The sequence below is a fragment of the Azolla caroliniana genome, unplaced genomic scaffold (assembly GCF_043228905.1).
Source record: "Azolla caroliniana isolate FFs.n. ecotype wild unplaced genomic scaffold, voAzoCaro1.0.p SCAF_30, whole genome shotgun sequence".
NCBI lineage: Eukaryota > Viridiplantae > Streptophyta > Polypodiopsida > Salviniales > Salviniaceae > Azolla > Azolla caroliniana.
The window spans coordinates 68,478-82,647 of record NW_028230465.1 but is presented as its reverse complement, the minus strand read 5'-3'; the positions used below and the strand labels follow the sequence as shown (position 1 = coordinate 82,647).

The following is a 14,170-nucleotide window of genomic DNA, read 5'->3' as shown; positions in this document are numbered from 1 at the left end:
GAAATATGTAGGAGTATTGACGCAGATAGATTCTGTAATTTCCTTAGGTCTATTAATAAAAGAAAACCACACATTCTGCTGCTAGCAGGCTTTGACAGATTCTGCGATTCATGTTTGACTATAATATTTTCCTAGGTTTATCAATAAAAGAAATCTTCATATTTTGCTGCTAGCAGGCTTTGACTGGCCTTCAAATTCTGTTTGGTCTGAATCCTTATGCTTCTTTAGCATTTAATAGGAATCAGCTTGTGTATTGTAGTTCAACCAAGGTGCTCAAAGTTGATTATTGTTATTCAATCTTCATAATAAACAAGATTAGGGACTATATGGTGATATTTGATACTACTGGTTATTTCCATGGGGATATTTTACATTATTATCATTTCGAACGTTTGCAGCGTGCTAAAGTTTACAGGCTTAATGATGAAGGGAACTGGGATGACAAAGGAACTGGGCATGTATCTATTGAATATCTAGAGGTAAATAATTCTGAAGATTCATGAAGGTTGGATGTGTTACTTTCATGTCTTCATTTTCTTTGTCTGATATTTACAGCGGTCAGAAGCAGTGGGTCTTGTAGTGATTGATGAGGATGACAGGGCGACATTACTAGTACATCGCATATCGGCAGATGACATCTATCGTAGGGCGCAAGGTGTAGCAGTTGAAGTTATATTGACTTGTCTTAATCATAATTAAAAGAATCAGATGTCATTTTCGTTTAAAAAATATGCTATTATATATAGGAAATCAACACATGGATTGGTCATACTATTCCAGAATTTTGGTTTGCCCTTTGATGAATTCCATGTTTCAAACATTTGTATCAGTAGTTTTCATGAAAGCAGCGATGCAAATAACTTCGTTGGCCTGTACTATGCTAGATTTCATCAATTCTTGAGATGTTGATCCTTCTCTTAAGGCTTGAACTTTGATGATGTAAGGATGCCTGTTTCTGTCCAGGATATGAAACAGTCAAATCATAATTTACTTATTGATGGAAATTGTTTTTGTGTGTTTTTATGCAGTATATTCCTTTCATTTATTTAGGGTTATATTTATAATGTAAAACTCTTTGAGAAGTTTGCAGAAATATATATTTTAGTACTACTGGACTTTCACCTGATTTGTACTACCCTTGCTTGATGTATTATTCAATCTGTTTCTGTTTGCTGTCCTGTATCTATCAGATATTGTATGATCTAACCGTGATGTATTATTTTTGGCTCTTGAAGATGTTGACACATCATTTTTTTACACCTTGGTAGATTGGAAACCGTCATACTCATTTTTGTTAATCAGTATTCTTCATGTATGGGTGTAGTGTAGCGAATCATGTAAAGGGAATAATAGGATTAGACCTTACCTTGATATGATCTATTTGGTTCTGTTGGCCTTTTGAAGATGGTGATATAGCATTTTAATTTTTATTCTTAGTAGGTTGGAAACCTTCGTATCAATTTTGTGAATCAATATTTTTCATGTATGGATATAGTGTAGCTAATCATGTAAAGGGAATAATCGGGGTCTTCTTGGTTGGAGACTCTGGTTGAATAGTACAGCTTTCTAGTAATTAAGGAAAGAATAGGGACCTGCTTGGTTGAAGACTCTGAATCGATTGCATAGTCTTGCAGCTACTAAGTTACTGAACTTTGCATCCAATTTTTTGTCCCATACAGAGACTATCATCTCATGGAAGGACCCAGAGGTTGCGACAGATCTGGCTTTAAGCTTTCAGGAGACAGCATGCTGCACCCATATCTGGTACATTTGACATCTCTCTAAAGTGTTTATATATAAATATGCAGATTTGTAGAAGTTAGAAACTGTATTCTGTTGAATTTTTCTTTTTTGGTTTTATTTACACGAACTCTGGTTGAACAAAGTTGACCTTCAACAAATGTGATAAAATGATTGTTATTCCTTCATTTGCAGGGATCAAATATGTGAGGTTCGGAGGTCCATTCAATTCCCTGCTAGTGTTGGAGGTGATTTGGTTCTTCTCGGTCATTTTCTTTGGGCGTTAGGAAAAAGTTCTAGCATGCTCGTGAATAAATTGGTTTTTTATCGATTTTTTGTGCCCATAACTAGATAAATTAATTGTGGTTACGTAAATAGTAGTGTAGTTTTAATATCACTAAGAAGCTTCAATCAGCTGTTCATGTTCTTAGTTCTGATTATGTGAAAAATTGTTATAGTGTACAAGGTATTCTTTGTTGCATAAATTGCGTGTGTACTTTCTTACATATTCTGTGTGGTTCTGTAGAATTCTATCACACATTAATAAAACTAACACGTGGTATGGAAGGTAAATCCTTGGATGCAGTTTTGTCTTAATTTTCTCTCTCTCTCTCTCTCTCTCTCTCTCTCTCTCTCTTTCTTTCTTCTGTATCTGGCAGGATTAGATGTTGGTTCCAGATCTGCAAATGACTTTGAGCATCTAAGCACATCTCAAGGAAACTGTCAGTATCTGATTTTGGAACAGTCTTCAATTTGCATGTAACGAAGGCTTTGTTAATTTTTTATTTTTCATCTTGAAGATGGAGCGAACAATGAAGTTCTAGAGTTGCCTACCGTGGAACTTTCATCACTACATCAAATTTTGAAGGTTCGTGTTCTCCAATATTGAATACTAAGTTTTCTTCTTTAAAGAGTGGTGGAAATAAGACCATGTCTATACACAGGTTTGAACCGCATTCCTGCCACAATCTATACAATGTGTGTAACTTTTCTCCCATATTTTTCTTTATAGATAAACAACATCTTTGGGTCCACCTTCATTAAGAATGGCCAAAATATGTCAAGCTTGTAACCATAATTATCAAAGCTACTTGAGTATAACTCAGAAATGATTAGCTATCATGCCATGTTTGTCAGTGTTTTTACAAAGCATGTAAGGATTTGGAATTTCCTTTCAGTCACTTATCTTTATAAGTTTCCATCAAGAGATCACATAATGGAGTAGATTAATCATTTATGCTATTGCTATCAGTGTGTTTACAAAACTTGCCTAGACTATGAATTGCCTTGCAACCATTTATGTTTATAACTTTCTATCATGGGGTCACATCATGTGGCAGAATCATCATCTAGGCCAATTATGAAGCACGGAGATAAATTTTCTAGCAGCAATCTGGTACAGATGAACAGTCAAGTATGTTATACATGGACTCAGGCTGTAATGAAAGCTGTGTTGCGATTGCAAGATTGCATTTTCTCTAAGACTAGATTTTGGATATCGAATCAAGGCATCAGAAGCACTCGAGGAGAAATTTCTGGAAGCATAAAGGCGCCATAAACCTTAAGGAATTTTCTAACGGGTTCCTAGATTAATATGACTGGAAATGCATAGAGAAAGCCTAGAAATATAGATTTTAGTGAAAATTATAAAATATGCTGTGTGTTTCACAATCCTCATATTTTCACATGAATGGCAATTCCTGTCATGGCCAAAGACAATCTGCCATACCTTTATGCAGACATGTTGGACATGTTCGAAGTTCAAATTTAGTAAACAATGAAATTTAATCTTATTTTGATCGTTCTAATCGAGCTAAGAAAGAAAATAAATCAGGAAAATTGAGTAGCTGGGCATTATTCAATGAGTGAGAAGTTGGTCAGTCTTCACTGGGATGTTAAAGCTTATGTGAAACATGGAATGTATCTGGATTCATGGGATGATTGAAGGTCATTAACATGTGGTAAGAAATATAAAACGAGACTCTTAATCTGGCAACATCTAGTTTTGGTGAGCAGAAACTTTAACTTTGAAGAACATGAAGCCAGATCTTAGTCTCTATTGTTAGAGATTGTTTTCATTACCACCAATTTCCTGGGAATCAAGATGAATCATGTGAATTGGACACTACACCTGATAATACATAGTTTAATTGACACCTGTAGTCTGTGTATCTGTAGTTTGGGCATTTATCATTATGTTTTTAGCACCTAACATCTTTTCTAAGAAATGATTAAGTTTATGTTTCCATAACAACACATGGTTTTAATGTTATTTTCTTGTCTTATAGATTCTCACGGACGCATCAGTTTCGTTTCTGGATCGGGAGCAAATAAATGTATGGACTCGATGAAAGTTCTGCGTTACATTTGGTTTTTTGTTACATAATATTTGTAGTACAAAAATGAGTAATCTGGTTTCCATGCATGTTACATTGTTTTTCAGGCTTTACTTTTGAAAAGAATGTACTACAGAACTGAGCAGTCTGGTGTCTGCATGTGATTGCATTACTTTTCATGCTATTAAAGGACTTGTTGCACCTGCTGTTATAGAGTATTCAATGAAAGTTCTGCTTTCAATTTGTTTTTTTGTCACATAAAATTTGTACTACAAAAATGAGTAATGTGGTTTCCATGCATGTTGTTACATTGTTTTTCAGGATTTATTTTTGGAAAGAATGTACTACAGAACTGAGCAGTCTGGTGTCTATGCTTGTGATTGAATTACTTTTCATGCCATTAAAGGACTTGTTGCACTGCTGTGATAGAGTATTTAATGGAGAGAAGTGTTGTGGTAGTGGTTGCCTGGATTTAGTCCAAGAGAAAAGGGGCAGATTGCATATGAGGGGAAATCTGTCAAATATTCTTATGCTAATTATGTAGGTTTATTTGGCAGCTCAGTATCTTTAACGTCTGCGTTTGTTCCATACATTCTAGATATTCAGTTTCATGTGTATGCATGATGAAGTAAGGAAACCTCATTGTTTGCTAATGCACATGGTTATGTGAACTCTTTCCAAACACGTAATTTAAGGTACTTGGTCTGAAAAATGTTTTATACAATTGCAGCCAAATTTCGTAAACAAGCTGATCGACTTATTCATAATCTGTGAAGATTTGGAAAATGTTGAAGGTTTGCATACATTGTTCAAGATAGCTAAAGCTCTCAGTAAGTATTCTATCTCTCATGCCACAGATAATCTAATTAAGATAAGCCTTCTTTATTTGTGCATATTCTTTTAAACATTACTAAGGGAAAAGCTGAATGATGATGCTAATTCTTTTCATGAAAGACAGGCTAAAACTCTAAACAAGAAGAACTTTGATACTCTCTTTAGGATACTAGTGGATGTTCTTTTTGCTTTGTATGAACGTCAAGGATTGCTTAGTAAATTTGGTTATAGTTCACCACAGTTGTAGAATTGACACATTTTTTTTGTATGTTACCATCTGAACCAAATTCTGGGATAATACATGTACAAATTTGTACATTTATACGTATCCTTATTTTGGACTCTTTTGTATATCCTTTTTAGGTTTGACAAATTGATTGGTTCTCTTAAGTGGTTTGTAAGTACTACTTGCCTTTGAGGATTTGAGAGATAACCCACTTTCTTAGAAGTTGTAAACAGCAACTAAAAAGTAGAAAAAAATTAATGCTATGCATTAGTGTCATATTGGGTTCTGCAGGTTAGAGAATGTTGCAAAACTTTCATACTTGTTTGTTTGGATTGGATTTGGAAACTTGATTTTAAAAAAAAGCCAATAGGTGGATTAGCTTAATGATATAAATAAAGGAGAAAGGTGCAGAGTGGAGAAAGACCAGGAAATCATTGATTTTGGCTTGCAGAAGAAGATAACTATAGAGTGAGACAATTGTTTCTACATATCTGGAATGACAATCCATTTTCACTGATATAATTTTGTCTATCTACGAGGTCAAGTATTTTCAGTGACCTTCTTTTGGACTGATAACAGTTTCCCTTTCCTTGCATTTTATTGAATATTGAACAAGGTCGAGGGTCTGCTTGTGTGAATTTGTGTTTCAATTCATAAAGTCTTACAATTGCTAACAAGTTGCACGAAAGACATGGAGGTGCACTGTATGTATCACCACTTCAGAATTGTGGCATTTATAGAAATTGACACAATCAGTTAATTCAACAATTGAGTCAATTGACAGAATGTGGCAGGCAACCTTCAGAAGACCAGCATGCAGGTGGCAGGTCTGGAAAAGGCCCATGCCAGAGAAAACATGATTTTAGCTATCTGGGAAGGTCAATCTTTTTATCTTGGGTGGTACTGTGTACATGACCTCAATATATGACACCTGTCTGGCATGCGTTGTCATACAATGATGTTTAGGGGGGAGTGTTCTTTTCCATTTTTAATCATTTGTTCCACGTGCTATCACAAGTTTGGATCAGGACTTTTATTGTGCAAACGTAAGTTTTGACTTTATCTGCCCAATCTTTTCCTGGGAAACTATAGCCTAATGAGCCGTAGCTGGTGGCATTATAGTTGTTCACTGTGGAGTTCTACAACATAAAAGTTTCCCCTGTTTTTGTTTTCTACATTTTTACCTGTTCCTAATTCCATTGGAGAGTTTATATTTTCATTTGTTTTGTTTGCACTGATAATGTCATTCTATTGATGGTGCAGTTTCTCTGAATGATGGGCACATATTTGAGATTATATTCAGTGATAAATTCATCATGGACTTCATTGGCATGCTGGAATGTGAGTACATGTTTTAAGAGGATTCTTTTTAAAGCATTATTATGGTTCGAGTACCTAATTTGCTTACTGTCAGAGCACTCTGTGGCATGATTAATTAATTTAATGCTTAAAATCATGTGGTTGGGATCAGATGACCCTGATGTTGTGTCTCGGCAAGATCATCGAGGCTTCCTAAAAAATCAAGTCATCTTCAAAGAGGTATAATTCTGCTTGATTTGGCTGCTCAGTTCCTTCTGCAATGATGTCACTTTTACTCTTCTCATGATCTCCACCAGTAAAATATGCAGGCAGTGCCAATACCAGATCCACAGATATTAGCTAAGATACATCAAACATATCGAATCGGATATATGAAAGTATGTCAAAATCCAACTGAAATTATTTTTCAGGCAGATGATGCTACCAAGAATGTAGAACATTGCTGCTCACATACACATGCTAAGTACAATGCTATTATACTAACGATAATGGTATTCATTAATTTCTGCGCAGGATGTGATTTTGCCTAATATATTGGATAATCCAACTGTTTCAAGTCTCAATTCAATGATCCTAAGCAACAATGTGATGGTGAGCATGAGTACATTTAAGAACTTCATTTGAATAATTTGTTTAGATATTTTGAATAATGAGCTCTTGAAGATTGTCTCTTGCATTTCTTTGCAGGTTGTAAGTATGCTTTTAGATCACACTACATTTATAAAAGATTTATTTTCAGAGCTGAAGTCTCCAAGTTTGGAACAAGCAAAAAAAAAAGATTTAGTGAGTATTACTTGCCACTGTGCTGTATGGATTTATCATTCATCAGGACATACCTAATGTATGTTTCTGTGTGAATTTTGCAGGTTCAATTTCTGCAAGAATTTTGCAGCTTGAGCAAAAGCCTACAATTGCCTCTACGGACACTGCTATTCAGGTTTGCATGCATTATTTGATGTCCATTATGTGTAGGGATGGGTGACGTGACACTGATGGATGACTTCATAATAAAGGTTTCTAGTGAGAATGCAAAACTTTCTAGAAGAAAGAAAAACGGATGGTTTAAAGAAAGAGGAAAAGAACAAAGAAAACATCCCTAAAAGACCATAATGTGTTATCAGAATTGACAACGATGATATTTGCATGGGTCATCAATGCAAGTAACAACAGAAAAAAGAAAAAGAGAAGTAAAGGAAAAACGAAAAGAAAAAAGACAGAAAAAGAGACCATGGACACACTCTAGCATCTGCTGTCAGTACTGCTGTTGAATGTTTGTTGTCATTGCTTATTCTATGGGTATTGAATGTGCTGTAAACATGCTAACTGACTGTTCTCTGAATGCATGAGAAGATTATGCATGTCTGGCATGTTTCCTTGGCACTAGAATGTCTTGAAATTGCTGATAAATAGCTTCATTAATATTCTGTATTGAGTATTTTGAAGTGTTTATTTTGCAGTTCTTTTGTAAAAGAGGGTCTTTTCCCTGTTGTAACTGATCTACTTGGAAGTGCTGAAGAGAGTCTTCGGCTAAAAGGGTACTTGAACTATTGATTGAATGACTCTGCGTAAATATTCGTTGCAATTACATGCCATAACTATTTACTTCAATTATTTTTTCTGTGTGAAGGTCTGATATCTTAGTCATGGTTTTGAACTTTGATGCATCATTACTTCGGAAGTTTTTGGTGCTCCCAACAGGGCAGGAGCTTTTTGGGTTTTTGGTTAGTATTTCTGCACTTCATGAATTAATATTGTATCTTTCAGTGATTATACTGTTAACTTAATATTTGGTTCACATAGGTTACAGGCATGGTAACTGCTGGTCAGGGTGGTGTTCAGTCACAAATTCTTGAGGTTATGAGAATGCTTTTGGAATGTGAAACAACAGAAAGGGTATATATACCTCAGAGGCTAATAGTTTTGTTTCACACATGCCTAATGATTTTTACTTCAAGATTAGAGCTTGCATATTCACATATAATTTTCAAACAGAAACCTTCAGTTGCATTTCACTTGTAAGTTGCATTCCATAACTTGAGTTCCTCCTTGCAGTGCCCCTTGATGCTCATTGCATTTGGAATCACTGATCATTGGGTTGAGATAATATTCCTAATTGAAAGCAATTTAACAAATATTTAAAATTTTAACAGCTGCCAGCTCTTGATAAAAACCACTTTCTCGATGTTTTTTACGATAAGTACATGGATCAGATCATGAAAATTCTGAATTCAGCGGCCACATCCAAGAAAACAAATGCTAAGGAGGCAAAAGACAATGCTGCTAATAACAGATCAGTCTCCATAAGTGCAGAGATACTAGGGAACATTTGTGAACTTCTTTGCTTCTCTATCCAGCATCATGCCCACAGAATAAAGTAAGTAGAACTGCAAGATTAAAATTTCAAGCGCTAGCAGTGCTTCTTAGTCATCCTCTTTTCTTCTGCAGGAGTTACATTACGAGAAATCAGGTAATGGAGAAAGTATTACAACTAACGACGAGAAAGGAGAAACATCTTGTTGTGGCTGCTGTTAGGGTTTTACGAACCTGCATTGGACGGAAAGTAAGTAGCATCTTGATGTGTGGAACTCCAATCCTTATTTAATATCATAAGATACCTCCCCATCTTTGATGCTCATGGTTTCAATTATTAGTATATATCATAAAATACTGGCTGAAATGTGAGCATCCCTATAATGGCCAGGTCATTCATCTGAAAGATTTAATTTTTAGCCCTCTCGTATGGGTACACATATCTTTGCTCCATTGTTTGTTAGGAAAGCCCAGGACCACTTTATGTTAGTTGGCAATTGAGACACAGATATACACTGAAAACTGTAGATGATAAGATATGCTAACTGTGTTTGGAGGTTGAAATCAGAGAACCTTCATTTTGCTATTTGCTATTATGAAATAACTGGGAGGTATTACTGCTTTTTCTCACATGACTTTCATCCAGTCTGTGCTGTAATAGAACCCAAATCTCAAGAATGCTTGGAATGTGGGACAAATTATTGTGCATGTAGGCCTGTGCACAATGACCGCCCTATCTTTGACCTATCCATGTTGAAAATCTTTGAGATGGAGAAGTTTCAGTTCATTTAAGCTTACTGAGCTATATGGTCAGATCACTAGAATATCCATCTTTCATCTCAAGAGTGTTGAAGATCTATCTGTGAATTGTATTCTAAAATGCTTGATGAATTGACATGGTATCTTAAGCAATTTTTTAATTGATTTACTTTGGTATGAACTCAGAGTTGAGCCAAAGTTTCTGCTATGATCTCTTGATTGGGCATATGTTTGAACCACTATCACTAAGGTTGCGTAATGACTTCTGACTTAGTCTGAGAAAGTTAGATGTAAAGTAAGATTATCATTGAGAAATGGAAGTATGTCCTATTAGCTCGTCATTTATTAAATGACTCTGAACTTCTCAAGTAAGTGTTTTTCTTAACTTTTCTTGTCAAGAGATGGTGAATAGGATTGGGTTTAATAATATTATCATGGGCATAATATATCAGTAGCTCAAGAATAGTAGGATGGGAAACTCTTTTTAGAAAACTCTTGTTTCCTTAATCAAGGATTGTGACTTTTCTTGTAAAGATTCTTCATAGTTATAATTCTAAGTTTTCTCGAATAAGTAGTTTTTTGTTTTTTGTTTGCTTTAAGTCTAGATTGTTAAGTCATGAAAGAAAAATAAAATGAAAAGTGATAGTGACATGACACAAAAGGAAATGCTTTCCTTTTGTGTCATGTCAAGGCCGCATCTTGTAAATTGTGGGTATGCAAGCATTCTTTATTTAGTAAAATAAAAAATCATTTATATTTAGGAGATCAATGAAGTTGATAATAATTTATGTCATTCACTCAGGAAATTCATATTTTATCATTTTTCTCCTCATTTTGTAGGACGAGTTCTATTATCGATATATAATAAAGCATGACCTTTTTGGACCTGTTGTTCAAGCATTTCTTAAAAACGGGACTCGTTATAATCTGCTTAATTCTGCAGTACTTGAGCTTTTCAATTCTTTGATCAAGGCAAGTGTTTGTTGTATATTTATTATAGTTAAATGCTCATTCAGTTTATCTGCATTTCAGCTAAGTTTGGTAACTCACAAGTTTAATGCAGGATAATGCGAAGTCACTTATATTCTACTTGATTGAAAAATACTATGACAAGCTTGTTACCATTGATTATGTGGATACAATTCAAAAGCTAAAGCGCAAATATGATCAGGTAGTATTTTGAATCAAGTGAGCCAACCGATTCTCTGAAATTTATAAGTAACATGTCAATAAACAGGCATCAGAGGGACTAATCACACGGGATGATTCTGAAGCTGTGAATAGTCGGGAGAGAGAGGGATTAGGTCGTGATAGAATTGATGGTTTCCTTGATACTCGAAGAAGGAAGGATGAGCGAGCTCTGGATAAGGATGAAGAAGAATACTTTAATGAAGATAGGTTGGTACTTTAATGTTTTTCAAGGAAGTGATTTTATATTTGTAATAACATGTCAACTTATCGCTACTAAATGTGTTGCAGTGATGAAGAAGAAGACACTGCATCTGTACAGACCACTCTGTCAACTCGAAAGGCATCACAAGCTATGACTGTTAATGGGGGTCCATTGAGGTAGGCTCAAATTTGCTTAAAATAATAAGCTCTGTATTGCTACCATTGATTGCATCCAGTTCCATATGCAGTGGCTCTTTTGGTTTGGTGGACTACGATGATGATGAGGATGACTTGCCTACTGTCCAGAGTAACGGCAATGAGGAAGGTAGTGTGGTAGTAGCTGCTATTAGCAATGACTCGGTTTGGTTGGATCGGGAAGAGGATGAAATGATCCAGAATGTTAAACGGAGAAAGTATTTTCCAGTAACTGAAAGCAGTGAGAATGATTCTGAGGCTTTGAAGCGACGAAAAACTGCTATAGGGGTACCTTGCTCTAATGAAGATCGATCACCTTCCTCTAGTAATGAAAAATTATCAGAAGGTGCCATGAATGAAGAGAAGACTGAGTCATGTAAATCTAGTCCGCCACAACGAGGCGTTAAACTTTGTAAGAGCATTGAAGATGTTGATTATTTGGATCATACTGGTGGTGATAATTTGAATGAAGCTGATACCCTTGGGCATGTTACAAATGGTCCTGGTTACATAAAGACACATGAAGTGACTGGTTCATAGTCAACACGTTCCATACAAAAGCATTATGCTAATGGGAGTACTCGTGCCTTTAAATCTCCCATTGCTATTTGGTGCCGTGCCAAATCTCGAAGCTCTCTCTATTGTCCAACTGGCTCAGGTAAGGTGTATGCATATCGAGCAGTACAGCAGTTCCTCTTCCAGAGGCACTTATCTTACTGGAGATAGAAAGCATGGAGCAAGCCGTGTGTGACCTAGATTCATTTCACCAGTGCTTTTCCAGAATGGGAAGGAGCGCTACAGTGACTCGCATGACCCTTACTGGGTCCAATTGTAACAAATTTTGTAGGGCTTTTTGGACTGCATGGGTGGCACTGACTATTGTATTTTAATTGTTTGCATCCCACCTTGGAGAGACTGTCCTGTGCATCAGTGCTCACATGTAAAACACTAATGAGGCAAGTAAGATTGTCAAGACTGGGCACTATAGCTGTAATTTATCTAATTAATCACTAAATTTATCCACATTGTTTGCCAACTCTGTTTGTGTTATGAATGAGGACATAACAGCCCGCTGGAACACTGCTGCAATTTAGGTTGCGAACCTTCTGCCTAAAACCAATGTGGGTGATGTATAACATTTAATTTTTGTCATGTAGTGCTTTTTATGTCTCCTATATTATCAGCTACTGTAAGTTTCCCAGTTTTGTGCAAGGTTAGAATTTGTGTTCATGGGTTGTAATGCTTTGCAGTGGTTTTTTACACTAAGTTTTTGCCTGATTGTCATGTCATACTAAGGTTTCCCAAAACTATGCTTCATATTGTGCATCCATCCGGACCTCGAATTTTTGTTATATGCAGTGGATGGGAATGCTTAAGCATGTACTCAACAACCCGTTCCATGCCGAAGATCTCAATGGGAAGTGATACACTGAAGAAGTAGAAGGGTACACTCAATTAATGACAAGAGTTCATTCAAGAGTGATTTGATGAGTTGTGAAGCTTCAATTTATAGAGACTAGCACTTACAATAAATGGCCTAGATCACAACATTTGGATGGTGGAATATCAACCCACATTGTTGCAACACTTGTCTGATGTTTTTGATTTCTAGAGTGATCTAGAGCTATTCTTAGTATCTTGGAACTTATAAAGTAGTACAATTAGTCAATATTCTAGATCTAGAATGATTTGATGAGTGGTGAAGCTTCAATTTATAGAGACTAGCACTTACAATAAATGGCCTAGATCACAACATTTGGATGGTGGAATATCAACCCACACTTGTCCGACAATTTGGGGTTTCTAGAGTGATCTAGAGTTATTCTTAATATTGTGAAATGCACATAAGAGATCAAAACCAGTCTACTTAGCTTCTTCCTTAATCAATTTATAGTTGATACAACGGAACCCATTTGGGTTGGGTTGGCTAAAAAGGGTGTGCTAAAAGGGTGGGTCAACTTGGGTACGTGCATCCTAGAAAGGGTGAGCTAAAAGGGTGGTACAAAGGAACACATGCACACCACATTCCCCCCCTGCGAGAAACAAGAGATTGAGGGGCATGAACAAGAACAAGACAGGTACATGAACAAGAACAAGACAGGTACATGAACAAGAACAAGAACAAGAACAAGAACAAGAACAAGAACAAGAACAATGGCTTGTCGAAGGAGGGGGAGCATTTGATGGCAGGTTTCAAATGAAAATCCATGGATGATTCTAGTGCGAGGCGAGGGTTATGCCCATAGAGTGCTTGAAAAGGGTTGATTTATGCAGCCATCTCGTGTTTGAGGGTCTTGTTGAGGCGTCTGGTGAAGATGGCGTGGGGATGTAAACATCTACGGACACGTAGTTGAGTTGCAACGACGTTGAGGACATCCCCATGGAACTGTTGGCCTTGATAATTGGACGGGGCTAGTGACGGAAAACGAGCTATCAATCAACGAATAGAGATCAATCACTCCTGTGGACTGAGGGCCACTTGGACTTTGCTGAGGTGGGGGACAGGAGGGCTATCGTGTCGGAGGGGGATCGAGGAAAGATCATATGGCGGTGAAGATCAATCGCTCCTGTGGACTGAGGGCCACCTTGACTTGGCTGAGGTGGAGGACAAGAGGGCTATCGTGTCAGAGGGGGATCGGGGAAAAGATCATTTGGCAAAGAAAGATCAATCACTCTTGTGGACTAAGGGCCACCTGGACTTGGCTGAGGTGGGGGACAGGGGGGCTATTGTGTAGGAGGGGGATCAGAGAAACTCATGGGACAAGAAGTTAGTGGGCAACCTAAGGTGAGGGGGAAGAGTTGGTGGGGCAAGACATAAAAGTGGTGTGAGAAAGTGAGAGTGTCTAAGGTGAAGGTGTAGTGGGCTTGCGTGCTAGAGAGGTATAGATGGCGATCGCAAAAAAAGACTTGGATGGAGGAAGCGATGGATGTCGGGAGGCCTAACTAGTGAACTAAGGCGGTGCTAATGGAAGAGATACTACTACAAGAGAGTAACAAGAGTGTCGGTGACGGTGGCGAGGGCGATGCTACCTACGAAGTAGAAGAGGTGGATGCTTGG

At 36.9% G+C, this 14,170-nt stretch overlaps 1 protein-coding gene across 2 annotated transcripts; it reads left to right on the top strand.

The window, feature by feature from the left end:
* The first annotated feature begins 311 nt into the window (after positions 1–311).
* On the top strand, positions 312–12,148 carry LOC147849585 (uncharacterized). Of its 2 annotated transcripts, XM_087337333.1 has the most exons (24): positions 312–479; positions 556–655; positions 1,680–1,764; positions 1,936–1,988; positions 2,400–2,462; positions 2,541–2,608; positions 4,029–4,076; positions 4,807–4,906; positions 6,400–6,477; positions 6,608–6,675; positions 6,765–6,833; positions 6,970–7,047; positions 7,144–7,239; positions 7,323–7,393; positions 7,914–7,991; positions 8,084–8,177; positions 8,257–8,349; positions 8,607–8,830; positions 8,902–9,016; positions 10,366–10,497; positions 10,589–10,696; positions 10,763–10,923; positions 11,005–11,094; positions 11,166–12,148. In XM_087337333.1, exons 1-24 carry the CDS (start codon positions 327–329, stop codon positions 11,650–11,652), a joined length of 2,712 nt encoding a protein of 903 aa, XP_087193459.1. In that variant the 5' UTR covers positions 312–326; the 3' UTR covers positions 11,653–12,148. The 2 variants fall into 2 exon arrangements, with proteins under 2 accessions (XP_087193459.1, XP_087193460.1); XM_087337334.1 differs by lacking the exon at positions 2,400–2,462.
* Positions 12,149–14,170: the final 2,022 nt, after the last annotated feature.

Excerpts from the sequence above, each read along its gene's own strand:
- LOC147849585 (XM_087337333.1), top strand. The coding sequence starts at position 327 with ATGGTGATATTTGATACTACTGGTTATTTCCATGGGGATATTTTACAT. Across the intron at positions 1,765-1,935 it reads GCATGCTGCACCCATATCTG|GGATCAAATATGTGAGGTTC; the intron begins GTACATTTGACA and ends CTTCATTTGCAG. Across the intron at positions 6,834-6,969 it reads ATCGAATCGGATATATGAAA|GATGTGATTTTGCCTAATAT; the intron begins GTATGTCAAAAT and ends ATTTCTGCGCAG.